The sequence below is a fragment of the Paramormyrops kingsleyae genome, chromosome 7, assembly GCF_048594095.1.
Source record: "Paramormyrops kingsleyae isolate MSU_618 chromosome 7, PKINGS_0.4, whole genome shotgun sequence".
Classification (NCBI taxonomy): Eukaryota; Metazoa; Chordata; class Actinopteri; order Osteoglossiformes; family Mormyridae; genus Paramormyrops; species Paramormyrops kingsleyae.
The window spans coordinates 30501576-30526045 of record NC_132803.1 but is presented as its reverse complement, the minus strand read 5'-3'; the positions used below and the strand labels follow the sequence as shown (position 1 = coordinate 30526045).

Sequence of the window (24470 nt, the reverse complement as noted above, 5' to 3'; positions counted from 1 at the left end):
TAGTTTTCATTTGCAGCCCATGGTCCCTGGATCCAGGCCCACAGCCAAAAAAAAAAAAATTTCATGGGGTGTCCCACAACCCTACCAATAGCCCCCTCTTGGTAGATTTTGCAGACTGGGGAGGTGGGGTTTGAACCAATAATTTTACTGTCTATGTGCCTTCCTGGACCACTTTTAAGGTAAGGTAAAGGTATTCCCATTCCGAGTCAAACTTATAGGGCCCCCCAGGGTTGTATCTGCATAGATATAATCCACACCCAAAGGTTAACGTATTGTTGAATTGCAGTTGTCAGATTTTAATGGCCTTTTGGTCACGGTACACTGTAGCCCTGGAAAGGATAAAAAGAAATTCTCAAAAACTGCTGCAAACTCAGCAACTTACCCGTCTCCAGAGTCCATCTACACGTTACATTCATTCAAATAAAGCTTAAATTTTGTCTTATGTCATGTTTGATACCCATTTTATATGTTCTGTGTAAACTTTGCTTTGATTATTTTTGTTTCGTTCCAGTTTTCATACTCTAGTTAACCTAAAAATAACTGGCTACATTAAAAGTTTAATTTTTTTTTAAATCCCAATATATCTGTTCTCGCTGCGATTCTGCAGAAAGTGTGTGTAAGCCATGATAAAACATTTGGTAATAACGATGAGCAAGGGTCAGAAAGTTACACCGACATCCCACAAAAAATGAAAAGTTCTCTTTTTTTTTCCCATAGACACACATTTCTGCTTCAGATGTCAACCCACCATGACAGGGTCAACATGAACCCTCCTGAGTGCATTTCATTTTCACACATGTTAATGGTGAATGACTGTACTATTTCCACACTATAGTTTACTGGCTTTGTCTCTCGGGAGCAGAAGGCGAGAAACACCCAAACATGTAAGGCACTGAGATACTGGAAAACCGCGAGTCAACCCAAGATCAGGCCTGGGTTCCTGTGGAAGCTCCACTGGTGTGATGAGCACTGAGGCCGTCCTACCGGGCCACACTGGACGCGGAGGGACGCGTCGTGGAATCCAGCGGTAAGGTCGGAGGTCAAGGAACAGCAAGAATTTAGGCTTGGCTGAAGAGGAGAAAGTGTCAGGGAGAACGCAGCTCAACCTTCTGCAGGCTGAACACAAGAAAATAAACCACCAAATGTTGCGTTTCCTCGTTTACTCACTATTGATAAGAAAGCTACCTCAACATTGTGGGGGGTGGGGGGGCAAAGAGGGTACCAGTTACCCACACTGAAATCCAGCCTTTGTTTTGATCAACACAACTTTAAGGTTACAAAAACAGACACATATCAGATATTCGTGTTCAGATATTTCTGAAAGCACACTCCCCCCTCGACAACAAGGCCTCAATTCAAAATCAGCCACTTCCACATTCGAATAGAAAGATTAACAGCACACAAACAGTTTGTCCTGGGGGGGGGGGGGGGGCATGCTCAAAAAAGGCTCGGATCAGATCAGATAATGATTGCACCATCGAGAGTGATTAATATACGGTGTGTGAGTTTCCAGGGACAGAGCACAGGCAGGGACTGTACTCTTATACATCATTGGGACCGATAATTGCAGCGGGGTTTCAAAAGAGTAACTGAGGGACATTTACGATGCAATCAGGCAGCTGTGTGTTAAAGTTATCAAATGAGAGGGGAAAACAAAATTTAGTCCAGAACTGAAGCGCTGTTCCTAAGGATGGAAACATTGAAAACAAAAATCAAAACCCGCTTGGGGTGTGGGAACATTTTTTTTTTTTATGACATTAGAAAATCTTCCTGAAGTGTCTTTCAAATGACTGAATCCAAAGTACAACAGCAGGCTGAATCATTCAAATGGCTGGTCAAAATAAAAACGAGTCAGACTCTACACAAGAGAGTGACCGTGAATTACTTTTCACATGTAAACACAATCTGGGACCCTACTGGCCCCTACTGGCCTGAAACAACAGCGGATAAAATTTGGCTGGTAGAGTCATTTTTACCCCCATTGGGGCTGGGAGGCGAATGTAATCCAAAGCCAGTAAATAAGCTACAGTGGTACTGAGACCGGAATGCCCCAGGGTACAGCGGAACCCGCCCATTGATGAGCCACGGTACAGCGAGACCGGCCCCACGGATCACGTCTATGACCGATGACACGACATTCACTTTGGCTTGCAGTTCCGTTGTTGCTACAGCACTCTCAGTATTCAGCTCCTCCTATGAGACATACCCTTAACCCCCCCCCCCCGATTTGCTCATTTCCCGCCTCTACACTCAGAGTAGCGATCAACCATGCACGAATCACGTAATCTTATAATCGCCTGACCTCCAGAATCATAGCGTATACCTCAATGCACAACTGCAATCTAATGGGTGAACCAATTGTTTCTGATAACCCAGGACCCTGAACTTATTGATTACCTTGGTATTTTTGTCACCAAGTATTCACCACACGGGGGGCTGAGGAGTCAGGGGACCTTGGACCAAGGTTTTTTCCCTCCCTCCGTGAAAGTGGTCTTTTTTCCCCATTTTATGTAGCATTCTGTATAAACAATGTTATAATGGATGGCCACACACCCTTGTCAATTGCCTAGAGACTACTAAAATTCCTATATTGACCTCTTTCGTCTTGCATTGTCTTGTCTTTTGTCACTCCTGTCTTGTCCTTTAATGCACCTGTCCCCTCCACTGTGACTGTGGCACAAGAATTTCACTATGTTTCTCAGAACACACGACAATAAATCTTGAAACATATATTTAGGACCAGAGACTAAAAGGCAACTTTCCCGCACTACACACAATGCCGATCAATGCAAACACAAAGAATTTTGCCTCCAGTAAAAACATCAGAAGTTAAGATCCTTGTATCTCACTAAGGATTTAAACAGACTATTGCATCACAGAAAGGTACTCTTCAATAAATTTTGATTGACTGACAGTCACTTCCGACTCATCTGACCACTGAGATACTGTAATCTTCCCGGTACCTCAAAAAAAACTACCCCGGGAAGCAACCGGATCCTCAGCAAATGTGACAGGCAATAAGGATCAGGATCCATGGAGAACTCCAACGCAAGTCAGCGGTTTTCAGACCCCACCCACAGCTTAATCAGACATCTGAGTGGCTGCCATTCATGACTGCCATTTTTGTGTTTACCCTCGATACGATGTCCACGCCGGACCTCATGCATGCGATCAAATGGCTAACATCTTTATATTTCAGCATGTATTGAAGATTTTTACTAGGCTGCTGAGTAGCATTTCCCACAAAGCACGACTTCATCACTAAGTGCACCATCCCGCGAAGCACGACTTCATCACTAAGTGCACCATCCCGCAGCAAACGGAATGAATGTTAATGCAACCCTTGCTTTGCCGTTCCTCTGCGCTTCATGGAAAACTACATTTTTTTCCCAATCTCTTCTCTGCAGCATGACTCATGACTGATTCAGCACCTCCAATATGATGTTGCAGCATTAAAGTAATTAAACCCGCTGAATCACCGGGCAATAAAACAACAGGATCCCTCGGCGAGGGCTTCAGAAACCCTCCCAGTGCTTCCACGCTTTAATCGATACAGGAAATGGCAGCGACGGCGTCCAGCGAGCTCTTTCCGTCACACAAAAGGGAGAAGGACCAATGAAATGCGGACTCCTTCAGGACGTAAGGCTGGGTCATCCTACCTGGGGCGACCGGAGCCTTTTAGGGGTGACCTCGTCTGCATTGCTTCAGCTCAGCCTAGCGGTTTGGATAATCGTTAAGCGTCAATCATTAACCTGGCTCCGGAATATGCAGAATAACACGTGTTCAGTGTTTCGGAGAGTACAAATCACTACATTCCTGTGACCCTGGCCAGGATAAAGGGCTGGAAGGAGGGAAGGAAGGAAGACAGACAGAATACTGACATCCGCTGCTGTTCCAAGTACAAATCACACATCAAAGATGAGACACTCAAAATTCTCCTGTGGACCCTGTACCTTGGACACCAGCATTTTACGCAGCCATGGTCTGTTTAGTGAGACACATATGATTTGTCACTGGATCTGCTCCTGTAGATGACAATGGAGGTGAATCAGATCATTACCTTCAATAGAACGGTCAATGACACTCAGGCAGCCCAAACGTCCACACAAGGCTCATCAAACCGCTCAGAGCTCAGTCTGCTTAGGCACCATGTGACCTGTTCATGTGACCTGGACTCCAAAGTGACTGTGGTCAACTCCACCAGGAACAGCGGCGCCATTGTAAACCCCGGCACCGGCGGGGCACTATAAACAAAAATAGGAACCAGAGAACCTGAAGGAAAACGAGGGGTGATATGGAGCCCTTTGTCCACCCAGATCGACAGATGCCCAGAGCAAATGAGGACAAAAATTCTCCTGCTCGTCAGTTTGAAAATTTCTTCCCCCGGTACATCAGCAATGGCCTTCACAGCCAACGCCAGGCAAATTAGGTCTTTATTTCTTTAAAAAGTGAGCACTCAACACGTTTTGGGTTTTGATTCATAAGTTCAAAGCTCTTTCTCCATTAATGCGATGGTGTTCTTGTGTAAATGTCATCTATATAGCTTTGGCAAAAGTCCCTAAAATTACATGCCAGATACAAATAGTGTAAATTGTGCATAGGCACATTCTTTTAGGCCAACATCGCATAACAGTGTGATATCACCCCCAAGCAAAAAAAAAAGCACTGAGATAAGTTGCAATAATTAAATGCACTTAAACGCAAAATTAAAATTAATACCTGGGTAGTAAAACAGAGGTAGAAAGACAAGTGAAGCCAATGAGAAATGGACATATATAAACCCAATATTAACAAATCTAAAGACAACCCTGCATCCATCACAGAGCCAGTTAATAAACGTATATGAGAAGATGGGTTGGAAATTACGCACTCACTTTGAAGCCAGGCTGGCAAACAGTTAATCATATGTGATATTTAGGTGCAAGTGAGAAATTTTAATAAAAACACATCCCCCTGAATTTTCTGGAAGTGTCTTTTTGGTAATGAGCGGCATGTATACATTTAGATGATGGCTGACATAGACCTTCTTGTCATAGGACACCATCTTATGCTACTGTGTTACTGTTGTATGTAACAGTATAACTACAATATACATTGCTGCACAGGTACCTCAGAAACACTATTTGCTATTAACATTACTAATTCATCAAGGGCACCTCAGACATTACTCACATTACTAACCTATGACGATGTACATTTAATGTGATTCATGGTCGCATGCCATGCTGAATCCTAATGGACACCGCAAACCACAACCGGGCTAGGACTTGAACCCGGTACCCACAGATATTACTAAGCACATCTCAATGTCTCCTGTTCTTTCTAGGAACAGTTATGCAATCAACTTGAATAGCATAACTGTGGTTCATTTATAGGAAAAGTTATTTTGTGGACGCGGCCTGATGGAACCGCTAATGGGAGTTCCACTTACACAAAAATGTTCTGAGGGCAGAACAAAAATATGACTGGTTATCATTCTGAACCAGACTGTAGAGGAGGCGGGACCAAGATATCTGATTGGTTGGTCCCACCTCCTCTACAATCTGATTAGTTATCTTTCTGAACCAATCGTTTTTCATTCGGCCCTCAGAACATTTTTGAGCAAGTAAGACTCCCATTAAGTGACGGAACCTGCATGTCACAGCTCCTTCAGGTCTGATGACACTGGCTGTTATTTAAACACATCATCACCTTACATAGGATGCGAGTCCAAAACACCTGGCCATTTGTAATCTTTGAAGGGAATGCTCACTTTTAAAGCTGTCCGCTTAGCTGGGTTTTGTAATGGCCTGGAGTTTCGATTAAAAGCCTCAGGAGCGCCATTATGTGTCAAAGACATGTCCGTCTACATACTAGACCTACGCGGTTCATGAATGATTCATACTTTTAATTGAACGGAGTGATATCCTTCACGATACTACCTCTAACATGTTAATTGAATAAGTGTTAGAGTAAGTAATTAGGGAACATCATTCACAATCACAAAAAACACATTTAAACCACATCATATCGACCATGAGGAGAAATACATGATAACATGGACGTCCAACGCTGACTAACCCATTTCTTTAGCCCACCAGACAGACAGAGACATGCCCAGGCAATCCGATAGGCGACATAGAAGGCTGCCTAGGGCACCACCTTCTGAGGGGGTGGCTGACTTTCCTTCCAATTTATCTTTGCCTCGAATGGGGGGTGCTGGCAGTGATTAAAAATAAATAACTCACTTAGGGTGCTACATCGGCTTGGACCAGTAACGGATAGACGGATGGATGGATGGTTGGATAGCCATCTACGGGCAATTTGGCAACTCCAATTAGCCTCAGCATGTTTTTGGACTGCGGGGGGAAATCGTAGCACTCGGAGGAAACCCCACGACAACACGGGGAGAACATGCAAACCCCACACTCACAGCCATGGAGGAGACTCGACCCTTGGTCCCAAAGACGTGTGGAAACAGAGCTAACCACTGCGCCACCATGCCAGCCCCAGATACATTGTGCACACTCGATTATTTCACCGTACTTCTCTGGAAAAGGCATTTCATGGGGGTAGCGGTGGAGACTTGTACCTAGGCACCACCTTTAAAACTCCCAATGAAAAAGCAGCCAGGGACAGCAGCTTTCAGATCTGCCGGTGAGCCTGGCACGACGGATGAGAAGCCCCTTCAAAACCGAAAAATCAACCGGACACTATGACGTTTATGGTTGCTATTTATGCTGTTTATGGGTCCAGGTACCCCAAGCCACATATTCCCAATCATCATACTGAAATGTTTGATCATAGTTTATTATTATTTGGTATTTAGTTAATATCCTCAGCCATGTAGCTGTTGTCACTAGCATGTATGTTTGCCATTTAATATACCATCTTTTGGGACATGACAAAGACGGCTAGGGTTGGAGTACTGGCAAAAAATAGGGGAAGCTTTCCGTTCTAAACAGGTGGGAAACAAACCTAAAGGAATGAGGATCTCTTACGAAATCAGCAATAAATTTCACAAGTGTCAGTTTTGCGGATAGCGAAACCACATTGTGATTGCCAAAATACAAATGGCAGCGTGTTATGGAGAAATTAAAAACAAAACCGCACAAGAAACTTGGCAACAGCAACTGCAGCTGAAATTTAAAGGTGAAGGCACAGTCAAATCGGTGAATGACAGACAAAAAACATTGTACTGTCAGAAAGGTTAAATTCACAGATTGGAAGTAAACGTCTAGATGTAATTGTCAGTTCATCTTGTCATATCCAATCACGTAAAACAACCAAACACTTAACCTGTTACGGGATTCTAAACAGGCCTATGTCGATAAATGGAATATCCTTCCCAAAAGACAGAAAACGAACAGTGTTCATATATTACCCTTTAAACTGGTCTGATTGCACAATAGAACAAATGGATTAAATCTTTTTATTAATATCTGAAAGAATGCACATAGCCCAGAACCATCCACCCCATGTGTTTTTTTTCCTTTATGACAGTCATGTCCTTAAGTTGCTTGTTTTGATGGAATTCTTTAACGTAATTACTGGATTTGGCCTAGATAAGGCAACAAGGAAGGCAGAGCAAAAAGCAGAAATTGGCCCGAGTGAAATATCTTCCCGCCTGCATTTCTTGATAGTCTTCATGACCTTGAAAGCAGTTATGTTCAGGTTATATCAAAATAAGTTGTGAAAATGACTGTAGCCTCTTCCCAAGTGCCAGTTTGCAGTTTCAATGGGGACAAACTCCATGGTAAGAATCTGCCAACAAGATACCAGCTTTCATTTTCTTTCCAGCAGTACGGGATACTAGCCAGCCCGGGTATGTCAGCCACTCCAATTAGCTCTGACATCGCCACCACGTCCTTCTTTCATTTACCTTCCAACAAAACACTGCCTCGGTATATTACGAGGACAACAGAGACCCTTCATTGTGTCCTTAATAGCTACCTGCTGGCCCTGATGTCCGTGAAGCAGCACTGAACATCGGCTCACCAGGAAAATGGCCATTATGTCAGCTGTCCAGTCCAGCCATCTGAACTTCATCAACAATGACTGTGCAGCACAGAGACGTCACGTTACACAAGACTTCCGAATGCTAGGTGGTTTTACGGGACAAGCGTAGGCTTGTAGAAACATACAGTTCCCTGCTAATTAAATAGCATCCATCCATTACAGACAATTTAGATAACATACAAACTCCACAGACAGTCAGGATTGGAACCCCGACCCAGCAGGTGATAATGCTTCTTACCTGGGCCCACCATTAGTGAAGCAGCTAATATCTCTTCCGGGGGGGGAAGGGGGTTATATCCCTGCAAGTTACAACTTTACAACTAAGAACAGACAAGCATCAGGTTCTTATAGCCTTGGAAATACCCTTTGCCACCTGAAAATTCTTTAGCCCAGCAGATGGCTGTGAGCATCTTGGCACTTTTGACAGTCGATGGGTTTGTGGGCTTAACGCTCCACTTTTTATTCTACAGGTCGGCAATACTGCCGCACATTGTGCCACACTGAGAGTATCAGCTATGACCGATAGCATTCCCATAGACAGCGATGCTTTCTAGTGCGTTAATGAACATCTTCCTTGCAGAGTTCAACAAACCTGCCCAGTTAGAAATATATATATATATTTTTTTTAAACAAGAAAGTTCATAATTATCTGCTTAAGAACTATACTGCTGGAGTTATTACGCTAAACGACCGTGATAAAAAATGATGGAGCAGAGACTCGAGTTATCCCTGTCTCTACATGAATGCGATTCCACTAAGGGATTACGTCACGGATTTCAGCACAAGTTGACAGACGCGCTCTCAGACAGCGCCAGGATACAAGCGCTGCAGCGCTGGGGGGTGGGGATTGCTTTGAATTCCCAATGGCGGTTTTTTTCTTTTTTTTTTTTTTTTTGAGTGGGCACTTAAGCACGACTCTGAGTCATGCTTATTTACAGTGACATCGTCCGGATGACATCATCCGGTGAGCCAGCAGAACGAGACGAGAGCCGCATAGTCGTGCCCCGGCACCCGGTCAGAGCCTCTGCAGTGGGTGACATCACCACGGGGTGGGGAGGGGCCAGCCAGGAGCCCAGCAGCAGGCTTGCAGGCGAGAGGCTTGCCGGAAGCAGCGGACTCCGCTACGTCTCATGCTAACTGCTCCGACCAGCACGTTTTGGGGGCGGCTGGCGTGGGAGGCCCCTAGAACTCCGCAGAAACGGAAGATGCAAATATAGCCCACGCTCGCCTCATGCAGCTTGATGGATATTACTACGTATTATTTAGTGGCCAACTGGTCATTTTCATCCAAGTAACAAACCGAGGAATAAATCTGTTGTCAGAAAATATTTGAGTCAGATACTGAGAGGTTTAAACACACATTCAGACAGTGTACTGCCTCCCATTCATACAAAGGATCATTTTAACTGTTTAAATGTTACTGGTCAGGGAGTAGAAAGGAGTTCCGAGTCTTCATGCAGCACAGGGACTACAAAAAGCAGGGGGGGGGGGGGCGGGGCAGAGGGGCACGTGCCCCCCACCAGCAAACACCATTATATTTCAAGCTGTGCCCCCCCCCCCCCCAAACTCTCCCCTATGCCATTGACAAGTAGAAGGTTTGCAGTTTCCATTTACCTACCTGGTTCATCTCCCACAAATAGAGCAAGCAATCACATTATTATTATTATTATTATTTTTTTTTTAGCCCTTGCATATTATTAACTGTGCTACTGGGACTCGGGATGCACATTCAGTGGACAGTTTATTAGGCACACCTGCATATACAAAAAAAACAAATCATCAGTATGTAACTAAATACACAGAGCAAGCAGTCAGGGTCAAGAGGCTGTTACTGTGTGACTAAGAGTTAAAATGGCTTGGATGTGTGATCTAAGGGACCATGTGCGGTATGGCCGCTGCTGCCGGATGTGGGGGTCGCTAGACAGCCGCCATCCTGGGATTTTCACACACTGTCTATAAAGTTTTACAAAAATGCAACAAAACAACATCCAGTCACTGGCAGTTATGTTGTGAAAAACTTGAGGTCAAAGGAGAACAACCAGACTGGTTAAATCCAACTGGAAGGTCACACATGTATATTTAAGAGCTTAGTACAAAAGTGGCAGGCAGAAATGTGCCTTCAAATGTATAATTTGTCCACCCCTGAACTGGTTCTGGAGGCAAATGTGGGGCCTACTTGGTACTGGTCAATTGCTCAGAGTGTTTAACGAAAAGTAGTCATCAGAAATACTCTCATGCTGGGATTCATAAATTCATATTCTACCCCCAATTTAGGAAAGAATATAGAGAATAGAAAACTACATAGTGCAACTATTAATGATTGGATTGTTTTAGCACAAATGTTCACAATGTCAATGTTCAGATGTTAAAGAGCCTTTATATACTGTAAAAATGACCCAAACACCAAGCGAGACATCTGGCTTGCTGAATGAACTGAGACCTAAGCCACGATTTAAACCAGAGCTACAGAAAACAGTGGACAACTTACATTTGGTTATAACCTGTGTTCTTGGTAGTCAAATGCATTAACATCTAGTAAAGGCCTACGTCCAGTCAGGAGAAGTACAGTACGGCAGGTGACATTATCAATACCTAGTCAGGGTTGTGGGTTCGAATGCTACCCCGGCAGTTTCCATGTTAAAATGTCATGAGCTTCGGCATGAACCCCAGGGTCTCCTCCCAGGATACAAACCCAACTGTCTGAGAATCTGCCATATTAGTTTATTTAAGAGACAGTTGAAGGGAGGGAAAATCTCACAGCTAAAAGGGTGATAAACAGAACAAAGGTATGGAGAAAATCTGGTATATCTGACACTCCGACATTACGACCAATTGAAACTGAACAACCCTGATGTCTCAGCTTTCTGTGAAACATTTAACTCCTAAGTGCTTCAGTGATGTCTAATTTAAAATGTAATTGCAGCCTTTCACTTTAACACACTCAGGCTTTGCATTAAGAGAGATTAATATGCTAATTAAATCAACACTGTCCTTTTTGGTAACACAGCCCACGCTACACAGGTTATTTAACCAAGGTAACCGTTTTTCACAGTTTACGCCATTTTTCCCACCTCTTGCCTCATTACAGGTGCTATAAGAGCCATCGATGACATTTTATACCAGCTTTGTTTAATAAACAAGCCAGGCCTGAGCTCATCCCTGCTGAGTAATAGCTGTCACTTCCAAGTGGAACCAAATTAACGAATTTTTCAAAACACAGCACAGACTGTCAATGTAAAGGAAAGAAAATCCCGTTCATTCCAAGCAATAATGACCTTAAGCTGACAAAACACTCACAGAATAGCATAATGCACCTTCCAGGGACCGGATAGTACAGTCGATCCAAAACAGTAGCATAAGGAGTATTGAGGTTGGATTCCAGTCCAAGGAACGTACAGTCCATCCTTATTTCTGACATTACCTCACTCAACAACCCATCCAGAAAAATGAATGGCCCATTTTAAATTCTACTCACATAAATGACAAGTTATTTCTGTCCAATGAGGGGTCCTCATCTGTCACGCAGCCAGGGAAACCCATGTCAAAGCTGAATCCGTAACGCCAACATTAACACACACCAGCAGTAATGACCATTTAAGAGCACAGAAATATCAGATTGAGCTAGTTTTATTTACACAGCACATACTACAGTGGATAACATATTTGAAGTACATTTTACAGTGCTGTGGACATTCAGAAACGAGACACACTGAATGCTATAATCAGCAATATATAAAAATAGTGTAGCTAAAAAAGTATAAATTAGGTCTACTGATTAGACAAACAAAAACTCATGGGAAACTGTCAAAATCTTGGGAGGAAAAAATAAAACTGCATTCAAGAAGTTCAGCATTCTGACAAATAAAACAATGTATGTAATCCATAAATAAATGAACCAAACAAGGAAATATCTGAATTTAACTGATGTTTTGACAGAAAACTACAGCATCAGAGCATTCATATTGTACTTTTATATTTACAATTTATCCATTTTTCCACCCAAAAAAAGGTTAAAAAGAGCAAAAAAAAAAAATCTATTCAGCAATAAGTCTCTAACATAGGCATAAAAATACATAAGAACTTAATCTCAGAACATTACTCTAGGACTGTATCTATGATGTCATTGATTAAATAATTTATTAAAAACGTTCATTTCAAAACTACAGGTGTCCCTCTCATACTCTGAACATGTACGCCCTCTAGTGGATTTAAACAGCAGTTTTTGTACAGTTGCTTAGAAACTCCCCAAAAATTTAATTTACTATATATGCAAACAAAATCAGTTTACCTTTATTCTCATGTCATCTTCACTGTTCTACATTAACAGCATGCACATTTTCGTAATAGTTACAACTCGATTAAAAAAGCCTGGATAGGCAATACAAATACTAACAATTTTAGGAGAAATGCTTTAACGCTTTCCGAAAGTAGGGTTTTTGCAATTTTTTACCGTCATTGACATCCAAAGTCTAAAACCTTTGGGTAACAACCATTCCACCACAGCCGTTTCAAACACAGAATAACAAAACTTCTAGTCAATATACAAAACTATGCATTTGCCAAGCAGAAAACCAGCATAAGCATTCAACAGCGAGACAAAAATTTTAAAGTTCAGCTGAGTAAACTGAAATGCACTAGTAAAGTCACTAAATCGGAAACATTTAGGGCAATTTCAGGCCCAGATTTCACCTCCCGGATCTCTGTAACGATGCACAGGGCAAAGTAGCCTTACAGCTCTGCTGCATGTTCATCTAACAAAGAATCTCTTTCCTCAGGCTATTGCAGCTTGCAGATGAGTCAACAAAAGCAGTTTGGGCACTAGTGAGCCACTGTACAAAGCATCCAGCGGCCCTTTTGTGACTGAAAATATTTGCAAATACAGTACAGATGTTTTTCCTGCGATTATTTCAATCTGCAATCTAAATATATGGGTATTGGACACAATTGCTACTGCATTTGCCACTTTTTAGTCTGGTACACAGACCATCATTAGGTCTTAGTATAACTCAAGTGTACTTTCAGTAAAAGTTTAATTTACTCAAATCCTTGTCTCGATGTAAAATGAAAATGCACTCGAGTGACGAACTAAGCGTCCTGTTACAATTGTTATAATGAATAAAGCGACTGATTTCTGAAAACAACGGCTGCCTCTGAAGTTTTAGTACAGATAAGATCAGTGCTAAAAGTATAACGGCTTGCTCTCGAATTGAATTTACAGGCATGGACTGATTCATTTAACGAAATCAGGATTTTCAAACTGTGAAAGTCGAGCTCTTTCTGGGTCTTTGCTGGACTTTCCACTTGTTAAGCCGTACCTCCCAGTGCAATGTGCGCTCCAGGTGACAGGAGGAGCAGAGATTAATGACCATTAGATCCAACAAGATGGTTTAACTGCACATGAGCTTAAGCTGCAAGAGAACTGGAGATCCAACTGCTCAAACTCACATGTAGGATAAGGCTTCTAAAGAATACAAATATTTAAATTAAATCAAACAATCAAATAATTACAATATGGGAAAAGTGATCATAGTTTGTGCAATCTGTTGGATGCGCTCTGCGGTTCTGTCAAACACATACATAGTCCTGAATGGGGTGCCCTCTTTCAAGGTATTCATAATTAAACTAATGGAAAACTTGCATTTCAAAGTGTAAAACCAGAACAAACAACATTCTAAAACGCCAACTCACTTACTTTGGGCTCTAATCTCATTTCCTGATGTTGACAGCTGGGCAAAGAGGCGCAGGAGAAATGCAGGCCACACACCTGCCTGCGCGGAGTGTAAAGAGTACAGATTTGCACACCGTTGACCCAATTAGTTTTGACCCATAAGACTGCAGTAGTGGAAAGTGAATAATCTGGGAAACAAAACAGTCAATAAATAAGCAGCGGACTGGAAATTTAAGGGACATGAAACACGGCTGAAGCGTAGCTGTAGCACAGATGAGATTCAGGTCTTAGAAACAGCATCCAGTGTAAAACCAACAAAACTGGCCATTTCTAAATGTCTTTGGAATATTTACTATTATACAAGTCTGCGGAAAAGGGCAAAAGAGCTTCACCACTGGGCTGTACTGATCTGTAGCTTTTACACAGAGCTCACAAGACCAAAGGAAGACTGAGAAATTAGGTCAATGACAACAACGGTATAAAAATTAAAATTGAACTTCCACATTGTTTGCGAGCAACACTGCCAGTGAGGCTTCGAAAGCAGGTCCACAGACGGCGCTATGCGGGACGCCATCAAACAGGTCACAGAACAAACCTGGGCGTGCAGAGCTACCCAGCGGGTTGTGGGGAATTACCAAACCTATTCTGGGTGCAGACCTTTCAGATGCGTTTATCTTTATAAGTAGGGAGGAGAGAAGAGTAAAACTGGACGAGGTTAAATAATTAAACTTTCCTGAATTAATAGTGTCTTTTGTGATTTACCACGAGCTGTAGTCTCATTAAAAAAAAATTAAAAACAGGAGTACAGAAAAGGAAAAACACAGAAGGCCACTTTGACAATAGAGAAGGCATTACTTAAAATGTCATCTGTAACAAAATAATAAATAATCCTGGAATCATGCAGATCTACTCCAAAACGGCCATACTCCGTAGCACCAGTGAAAGTGTTTGTGTTGTCCTTACGGCATTATAGAGCAGAGGTCATGTCTTGACAGTAGATGTATGTTGACAGTCCCAGGCCATCGCCGACGCGCACACACAGAAATCGGCGTGCAGACCCCTGCTGTGCACGGGGGAAGGGCTGCTTTGCCACCCCCAAAGCCCCCTTTAGCAGAAGTAGGGATCGATCGGCCAGTTTGCAACAGGATTTTAGCAGGAGCATTGAGGATAAACGGTTTTGCCAGGTAGAGTTCATGATGCATTTCTGTTAGGATGAGCCGCAGGGTTTTGTTGTTTTTTCGTACAGGGACAGGGCGCGTAATCACATGTTTACAAATGAACTTCCGTCTTCCATACATCTCAGAGTAGAAAAAGAAAAAGTACTAAATCATATCACTGCAGACAGTGTACTCTACACACACAAAAAACCTACTTTTTTCTTAAAGGCTTCCTAAAATACACTTCAGAGAACAAAATAACTTTAAGCGGGTCCCTCACGCAGGGCTCTGGTTAAAAGCAGGACTGAGGATATTTGGTTCGCCGTGGTCCTTCAGGACATATTGGAGCGCAGGAAGATAAGCTTGTTCATCTCCTCGGCCGTGACCTGCTGCCTCCTCTTCAGAGCCAGTGCCTGCTCGCACACACCGGCGCACTCGCCACGCACGCCTACTGCGGGCACAGCCAGCAGCCAGAGCGCCAGGCGTGCCAGCCGCGGGTACTTCTCCATCACGGAGCTCCAGTACTGGAAGAGGTCGGGCGTGGCGTGGAACAGCGGTTCCGCCAAGTACTGGAACACCTCCTTGCGCACCTGCTGCTGGTCTGAGGTGCAGGAGCCGCGGCTGTCTCCACCTTCGGCACGGCACCGTTTGGCCCCTGGGGGACCCTCGGGCCCCCCACTGTCGCAGTCCTCCCCCTGCACTCCCCCGCCGCCACCTGGGCCCTCCTTCATCTCTGCGGCCGCCTCACACACCTTCCCGATGATCTCCTCGTGCTGATAGGCCGGCACGGGCCGCAGCTTCAGCTGGGGGTCCAGCACCATCGCCACCTGGTGGACACGTTCCACCTTGAAATTCTCCTTCAGTGCCTCCAGGAAGTAGTGGCAGAGCTTGCTCCCGGCGCCCGCCTCGCCTGCCTTGGAGGTGAAAAGTTTCTCCAGGCGCAGGTAGGCGGGCAGCACCATCTGCAGGGTGGGCCGGCGCTCCGAGCTCAGCTCCACGGCTGCCTGCCGCAGCGGTGCCAGCAGTGAGGCCAGCGTGGCCAGCAGGTGCTTGTTGAGGCTCTGCAGGAGGGGAGCCGTGCTCTTGCTGCGCCCATAAACCTCGCAGATCTGGTCGAAGCGCTGGTGCACCTTTAGCAGGGCCTCCGTGGTACGATCCCAGCAGGGTGGGGGTGGGGCCTGTGGCGAGGGCTCCTCAGGCCCCCCGACACCAGCGTCCCAGGGCACCCCGGCCGCCCCGGCGATGTCCCGGCAGGCGGCCAGCAGCTCAGCCAGCTCGTGGAGGCCGCGCGTCTGCAGGCTGCGCTTGCCCAGTACGGCCTGCGCCACGGCGCCCAGCGAGCAGCCGGCACAGCGCAGACAGGCCCCCACCCGGCCACAGAAAGCCGCCGCTGCCGCTGCCCGCGGCTCCGTCACGTAGACGGCGCGCACGTCCGACATGACGAACTCCGAGAGCACGTTCTGCACCCAGTGGTGCACCTGCTCGCCAGGCTCACGGAGATCCACCTCCTTGACGCCGAGCACGTAGCGCCGCAGCCGCACGCCCTCTACCTGGTAGGCGGAGAGCACGTAGCAGGAGCCGGCGCCGCCCACCGTCTGAGAGTGGCAGGTGACAGCGATGCCCAGGGAGGCGCTGGAGCCCAGCGCGCAAGTCACCTTCACCTTCACCTGGTTGTAGGTGCGCGGAAGCTGGCGCAGCGCCAGCGAACCCATGTCCCCTAGGCCCTCCCGCACCGAGTAGGCACCATGTCGCGCCCCGCTATCCACCAGCGTTTGCGCCAGCTTCAGGAAGTCCTTGCCACCGAGCACACCCAGCAGCCCCGGGTCGGCACACATGACACGCAGCAGCCGCTCTGCCACCTGCTGGCGCTCCTTCTCCGGGAGGACGCTGTTCACTGGGGGGGGGGACGACAGACAGAGAGGGGGGGGGACAGACAGAGAGAGGGGGGGACAGCACTGTATTACCACACTGTATTAAATGCATTAACCAGGAAAATTATGCGGCCACCACCACGCATGAATAACCCCCGGCCTTAAAGGGGCGATTTCCAATCACCAACTCCTGCTGTAACCTTGAGACATTTACTGCATATCAGGCTGCATAATATGTAAAGGTACGCGCTTCGTATGAGGGGCTCGCAGAGCAACTGCTAACCAGCACAGAGACAAAGGTCGCCATTATGATGCCGAGGGTAACGACGAAGGATGCTCACTGCTAGTGTTGTGGTTCCTCTGTGCCTGGATCAGCGGCTTCCACACCTGCTCCTGCGGCGTGGGGGCCGGCGACGTTTTGGGGGACTCCACTTTGGTGTGGTTTTCGTTATCCGCTGCAGGCAAATACAGTGGCGGTAGGGGAAGGGGGGGACAGGACAACAGGTCATGAGCACAAGGAAACTGGAATGTCACTAGATCCTTCTTAGAGAGAGAGGAAAAAAATGCATTAAAAATGCACATAACACACAGAAAGGTGAGTGTTACGCTACCAGCCCGAATACATTCTTCCTGCTAAACTGTCGCACCTGCTCTCAGTGTACCGGGAGATGCTGTGTAGCAGCTCCATAGATATAGACATACTAGATTGGTTGCGACTCACCGAAGAGCCGTCAACTTGCTTAAGCAAGTCGGCATCCTCAACGGACGCAAAATACAGTTCTTTTTTTTAAACCCACAAATCCTTCTACTGCAGATAATTACAGGTGAATCTGGATGCAATTTTTGTTTTTTGTTTTTTTGAAGGGTGGGGGAAAGTTTCGGACTACGCCGCAAATTTCTTTTTCGTTTTCCTGGAAGCCGTTCTGATGGTCATTCTCGGCAGGAGGGGGGAAAGGGGGGTTTACCAATCTAGTAATCTGTATCTACGTGCGGCTCACTCACCAGCGTGCGACTGCATGTGCTCCAGCAGGTTGTTGTAGAACTGGAACTGGATGCCACAGGCTCCACATGTGTAGGGTTCTAGAACAACAAGGCCCACGTTCCGTTTAACAGCACGGCCACGCAAGAACCCAGCCCGCGCGGATGCTACGCCAATGTAGGTCGCCGAAAGGGACTGTAATAAGGAGTTTTATTTTAATAGTGGCCGGGGGAGGGGTGGGGGGAGGCGGGAGCTGCAATGTCCTTCTAAGAAAGAAAAAAATGGATGAGAATAGAAAGACATTAACCTCGAACATCCATTTCTTTTTGTGCTGGATAAAAATTTAATGGAGACGTGCACAGAATTTTTCCATTATCAATGAGCGTGGCGAGATGCCATTAGGTTTAAAATAGGAGAGTCCATGAGAGCAATCCAGCAGGGTACCTGTCTGGAAATGGGTAGAGGTGGAAATGGCTCGGGTGGGGGGGGGGGGGTGGTTTGTAAAACATTTGGTGACAGGGTGACAAGTTACCAGATAACCACACTATTCTGGCAATGAGGCACTCCAGTCATGGCTAGAGGTACACACCCGTCAAGGGTACAACAGAGGGCACCCTCGCGAGTTCTTGAAAATCCCAGTCTTTAACCGCTGCGCCACCTGCTGGGGATGAGGATTTCTGCATGCTAACAAAAACTGAGTGCGTTCGGCACTACGACATCGATGGCAATGCCGGTAGGGGGCACACAGGACGCAGAGGTAACACCGGAACCTCAAGGTTGGCTCTATCACAACCAGCCACTGAACAGACTAAATCCATCGCAGATCATAGCTGGCTCTCTAAATTACAAGCATATTCTCTTCCCATATACACACAATTTCATCAGAAATATCTTTTCTGCCGGTCCACTTTCCTTCCTGTACACATTAGAAACGTCAGGCAAACCAAGACCCTAGTGCAAGCAAGGCAGACAGAAGCTATGGGTAACGGTGATATCTTACTGTGTGTGGGTCATCCAACACTGAAGGGGGGGTACTTACTCTGCACGGTGGGGAAAGAGCCAGACACCTGTGGGCTTGCCGTTCCTGTGGGGCGGGGGGGGGGAAGCAAATGAGCAAGGGACACACAGAAACAGTTTAGCCAATTTGTAGCACCAGTGTAAAGGCCTGGGGGGGGAGGGGGAGACACTGAAACAGGAGTGAAGTTCAGCAACTGTGCTGGAAAAAATATGAGCGTACCCCCCCCCGTAACCCTCTGACCACTCCCCCAACTCATTTCCTGAGAGCAACTGGGCCATCCCACCCAGGCCAGGAAGGGCCACTCACCGCTGGAGTTCTGCGAGCTGTTGGTGTCGCCTTGGCTTGCCTGCATCTTCCCCTCCCGCTTACGGCAGGTGGCGCCCTCTAGGGAAAAAGCGGGAAACGTCAGGAGCTTTTCACAAGGGAAGGCGGCCGGCTATTTCCTGTCATCCCGCGTGTGTTTTCGGCTGCTAACAGGCGCAGTTATAAGAAGAAGGGGGGCGGGGCCCTGAGACATTGACAAAAAGCCTTTGGGGCCCCCGCCGGCCCACACGGCCTCCCAGATCCACTTCCATCCTTTTTAATTTCAGCCTGCAGTGCCCCGGGTTCACGATTAGCCATTACAAAGCTCGGCTATCGATAATGGATTGTTTTAAGGACACGCTATAAAGTGTTTTTTTTTTTTTAAACCGCCTTTTATCCCTCCTTAATATTCGGCCTGACCCAGTTACATGACAAACTTTAAATAGTTTTCAATGACGGTGGTTTTGGGCACAGACCTAAATTGATGCAGAGCTGGAGATGGGCAGAGAGATGGAGAACGGACACCAACAATGGGGAACAGCTCCAGCAGGAGAAATGATTTAAAGTAGCATATTGTACATGCTGGGGGGGGGGGGTCATCCAGATTTTTAGGTGGTGAAGAGGCTCACTCCTCCTGCCACACACACATGCAAGACCACTGCAAAGTCTCATCTTTACAGCCATGAGACATTCAGCCCCCCCGTCATCATCTTGTTTTGGCAATCACCACGGTAACAACACACACACACACACACACACACACACACACCCTTTACCTATTTGCACGGGCTCCGATTTAGAGGCGCTGAATTTGGCAGAGTCGACCGAACGCTGCTGTGAACGGGCCGGTGCCGACTGCAAGGACCGACCTGCAAGGATAATTGGGGGGGGGAATCACAGACTCAGAGATTTTCTTGATGCTGATGGCATGAACCAGTGACCATGTGACTTCAGAAAGGGAACCTCCCATGCCCACCCTTTACCCTGCCTGCATTTCGGCGACGTGACCGACTGGCGCACTCCAGCTTGTCTCCCAAGGAAACAAACAAGGCCCCAAAGCTGGAGATAACAAGCAGGGCCGGTGAGCGTCCCCGATCTGAGACGGGACGGCCCCCGAGGCAGGACAGTCCGATTCCAGAGAACCCCAGAACCCGCTTTCCGTCCTCATTACGTGCCGAGGCTTCAGAACGCTCTAGGAAAACGACCAGCCGAGACTAAGTGGATTCTGCCGGATCTGAGGCCCGGGTGGAACCACCCGCTGATTCGGGGGCCTCAGGGGACTGGAACTCGCGCCCCATCCCACTTAACGACCACAGGCTGGCAGACAGCTACCAGAGGGCGAAGAGGTGCTGAGGTATGAGACGGGCTCCACACCCAGGAGAGGCTCGACGCTCAGCCTCACTGTACTCAAGGGACTTCACAAGCTTTAGTGGAAAATCACAGGGCACGGCAAGCGCGCATGCATGAATATTTACACATTTATACAAGTACAATTATTATTATGCGTATGCACATATATTTACATATGTATACATTTATTCATAATTAATTCACAAGTCAATACTGAAGAGTATTGAAACCGTGCATTTAATCTCTCGTAGCAATGCAGGCCTGCCAACGTAAGAAGGGTTACCTTCCAGAACCTATAGTAAGCCAGTAGCTATGTGACGTACAGACTGGGACCTCCCACAAGGAAATGGGCAGATCAAAAAAAAAAAAACCTGGCGTGTGTTAAACAGGAAACGGGTCGCATGGGGGGGGGACAGGGACGGACACTTAGACATACCAATGGGCGTGTGCAGCGCCACGTGCTCCTGGTATGGGTTGAAGTACTTGTATTGCTTTCCGCAGAACTCGCAAACGTAGCTGCCGGTCTCTGAAAGGGACAGATAGATGTATGGGGCATCAGGGAGGGGAACGAGGTGCACACCCACCCACCCCGAATTAAGGGTGATTCAGAGTCACCATCTCTTTCAGTGGTGGGAAGAAAACATTAAAATTATCAGGGAATGTGAGAATATGAGGATTCATGTCAATCAGATTTATATTGTTTAAGAATCATGAACATTTCCAAGGTCAGCAACCAGCAGTCAAACGCTCCCTGACCATGGAACACTTTACCTGCCCCAGGAATAATAATAAACAGGGCTGGTGCCCCCTCTTGAACACTTACTGGGCCCAATCTTCTGGAAGGGTTCCATCTGCTCCTCATCCTTCTGGTCGTCCACAGGTATGACCACCTGGTCATAGGGATCTGCATTTGTGGGGAACAGCGATGACACACAACCAGCCTCAACGCTCATCCAAGCTGCACACATTCCCCCAGTTATACTGGTTTTATAGTCATCTATACCAGTGTTTCCCAAACCAGTGCTTAGGACACTCTGGACAGATCCACATTTTTATTTTATCCCAGTCCCCAGCACACCTGTAAGGCATTTAGGGTTTCTGATTGCTTGGGTCAGGTGTGCTGGGGACTGGGATTAAACAATAATAAGAAATGTGTTATTATTCATACTTTATTGATCCCCGTGGAGAAATTCTCTTTATGCATCCACCAACTTCCTCTCTGTAGCTGAGAGCAAGCTGGCTGTGAAGGGCAACCACCCACAGCAGCGCCTAGGGAGCTGGGGGTTAAGGGCCTTGCTCAAGACCTGCAGATGCGATGAGGCCAGGTTCAAACCAGCAACCTACCTATCGCAGGCACTGAGGCTTAACCCACTGAACCACACGCTGACCAGTGAGCCCCAAGGACTGGTTTGGGAGACACTAATCTATACTGCTTGCCCAATATTATTTATTGTTGCCATCTATTAATGTGCCATAACGTGCTTTTAGCTCTCTAAATGTTTGTGCTTAGCTATTGGACAGCTACAATTTCCTTTGGGATTTTATCTATCTAGGCTACATGATATCACAGCGTGATTATTTGTCTCGTGCCATAACCAGGAGGGTTTAGGTGACGGCCGTAAACATCTGTTCAGACGCCAGCCTTTCGGTAACTATACAGACGCTTGCTTACCCACGACTTCATAAGCAGATTAGTAGTGCGGCAATAATATTGAGGCATATTGTGATGTGCAAAAGTTAGTGATCTATATAAAATTGACAAATCCTTATGTTTATTAAATTTGGTTAGTGGAGCACACCACATACTACTGTCTTATCATGAAAACGATAAACCCTGAAGTGGTGGTGAAGAAAGGGACAGCTCAGCATCTACAACATCTTTTGAAGGAAGAGATTGTGGATAAACAAGGTAAAACACACAAAAAAAACACACGTGATCTGGTGGTACTTTTTACAGTTTAAAGTCTGACAGGTTTATTAAACCTAAGGATATGCCAAAAAGCTGGCATCCAGATAAATGTTTAGACCTGTAATCTAAAGCCCTGGTTACTAAGGCACATGCATCATACTGCAATGTGATATCATGCAGCCCTAATATCTATCTGCAGGAGTCAGGAGCCTATCCCATAAACAGTGGGCACAAAGCAGGGAATAACCCACTTCATAGGGAACACATCCACACACGATTTCACACCTACGGACAATCTGGAACCTCCAATTACCTTTATGTTCATGGATTGTGAGGAGAAATCAGAGAACCCAGAGGACACGGGAATATACAAACTCCACACACTTAGATCAGGGAATTAAACCCTGGTCTTAGAAGCCTTAGGCAATCATGCCAATCCCTGTGCTACTGTGCCAGCCCATTACGTTAAAAGGTTCCTTCCAATTAGCAATTTCTAAATTTCCCATGAATCTCTTCTGACTCAAAAAAGGTACAGGCTTACCAACAGTAACATGACTACATAAATTAGGAATCAATCTGTCAGCTACTGGTCACGATTCACATGACAGGAAGGGTCATACCATCTCAATTCATCAGAAAGTGAAAAAGAAAAAAAAAATAAATCCCACATGACCACCTCAGATTTGGAAAAATTCCTGGGCTAGTAGGAAAACCACAAACTTTTACATGTACCTTGATTAGTTTTCTCAAAAAAATAAATAAATAATTCATGAAGGGGGGTGGGGTGTATGTTTAGGTCTTTTTCTAATAGTGTGTATTGAGGGGCCATTTTAAAGCTGCGATATCTAGAAAAATACTTCAGCTAGGTCCTTCAAATTTTATAGGATAAATATCTGGTACTATAAGAATATGTACTCAAGAATATAGCTCAAGTCCAACAAAGAATGCTGGGAGTTAAAATATCCTAAAATTACATAAAATAAGATTGGGGGGTCCCAATTAATGGTTTCAGAGATATTAAAGCTGTGAAATGTAAGGCCTCCATCTTAAAAACACTGGTTCTCACAAGTGTTAATATATACACTTGGTGGCCATTGTACACATATTTCAAAAATTAAATTTTGGGAAAATAAGAAAAACGCATCTCAATGTTTTGGTGCAACGTTAAGAGAAACTTGTTCCACAAAACTCAATTTGTACTTAGTATATGTCATAATCGGGGGACGTCACAGATGTGGTTCCTACAGGTCTTCAAATCTGCTACTGGAGGTCACACAGTCGATTATATATTTTTCGCATGAAATTCAAGCATCCAGCATTCTATGTTGAACTTGAGCTGCATTCCTGAGAGTCCATATTCATTAGTCAGTGGGCTTAGATTTCATAGTGCTTCTCATATACTAGGAAAAACATATAAATTTAAAGTGAGTCCCAATTACATGATTACAAGTGTAAGAATAAGCACCTGAAGGCTTCCAGATACAAACACAGGAGTATATCGAAAACGAGAACACCATCACAAACCGGGCTTTAATATCTCTGAAAACATTCATCTGATTTGGACAACTTCAGACAATATATTGCATTTTGTCCGTACATAAAATATCTGTTCCCTACCTTTAAAATGGTGGTTTCTACTGGTCTTCAAATCTGCTGCCGGAGGTCACAAAGTTGATTTTTAAAAATGAATGAATGAATGAATGAATGAATGAATGCATGCATAGAAAATTCTACCACCAAGGATTTTTAAATCGAACTTTAGCCACATTCTTGAGTTCACTGAATTGTAGTACCTGATATTTACCCTATAAAATTTGAAGGACCTGAAATTTAATACTTTTCCTGCTAGAAAGTACATCTTCGCTCTGGAATATTTTTAGGTAAATCTGAGATGGCTCGGTGAGAGGCATTTGATGAGCCGATATGGAATGACCCGGAAGCAATTTCCATCCAATCACGTCTCGGTGCGTCAACGGCGAGAGATTCTGTACCATCAACGGCATGGAGGTCGCGGTGTTCCTGGAAGCAGCTGTAGTACTTGTAGTTCTTGCCGCAGATGTCGCAGGTGTAGCGGAAGCTGTCTGCAGGAACACAAGCGGAGAGACCGTGCTGTCTGTCTGCCCACCTGCCTGCAGTAAACGTGGGTGTTACTGGCCTTCGCTCTCAGGCCGACGGACACGGCTCAGCCTCAGCAACGATAGAGACGTTCACAGAGAA

The 24470-nt window shown here is 45.6% G+C and overlaps 1 protein-coding gene across 7 annotated transcripts in view; it reads right to left on the bottom strand.

Moving 5' to 3' along the window:
* Positions 1-11609: 11609 nt before the first annotated feature.
* Positions 11610-24470, bottom strand: part of znf618 (zinc finger protein 618) — a 33644-nt gene continuing 20783 nt past the window's right edge. For 3 of the 7 annotated variants that reach the window (XM_072714757.1, XM_023811073.2, XM_072714756.1), the window contains 10 exons: positions 24245-24382; positions 23871-23903; positions 21168-21248; positions 20781-20870; positions 19771-19863; positions 18998-19075; positions 18713-18757; positions 17697-17774; positions 17036-17149; positions 11610-16717 (listed from right to left, as the gene is read on the bottom strand). In XM_072714757.1, coding sequence (XP_072570858.1) covers positions 15156-16717; positions 17036-17149; positions 17697-17774; positions 18713-18757; positions 18998-19075; positions 19771-19863; positions 20781-20870; positions 21168-21248; positions 23871-23903; positions 24245-24382 — 2312 coding nt within the window. In that variant the 3' untranslated portion in view covers positions 11610-15155. The remainder of the gene's footprint in view (positions 16718-17035; positions 17150-17696; positions 17775-18712; positions 18758-18997; positions 19076-19770; positions 19864-20780; positions 20871-21167; positions 21249-23870; positions 23904-24244; positions 24383-24470) is intronic. The other 4 variants (XM_023811077.2, XM_072714758.1, XM_023811075.2 and 1 more) reach the window with 4 other exon arrangements.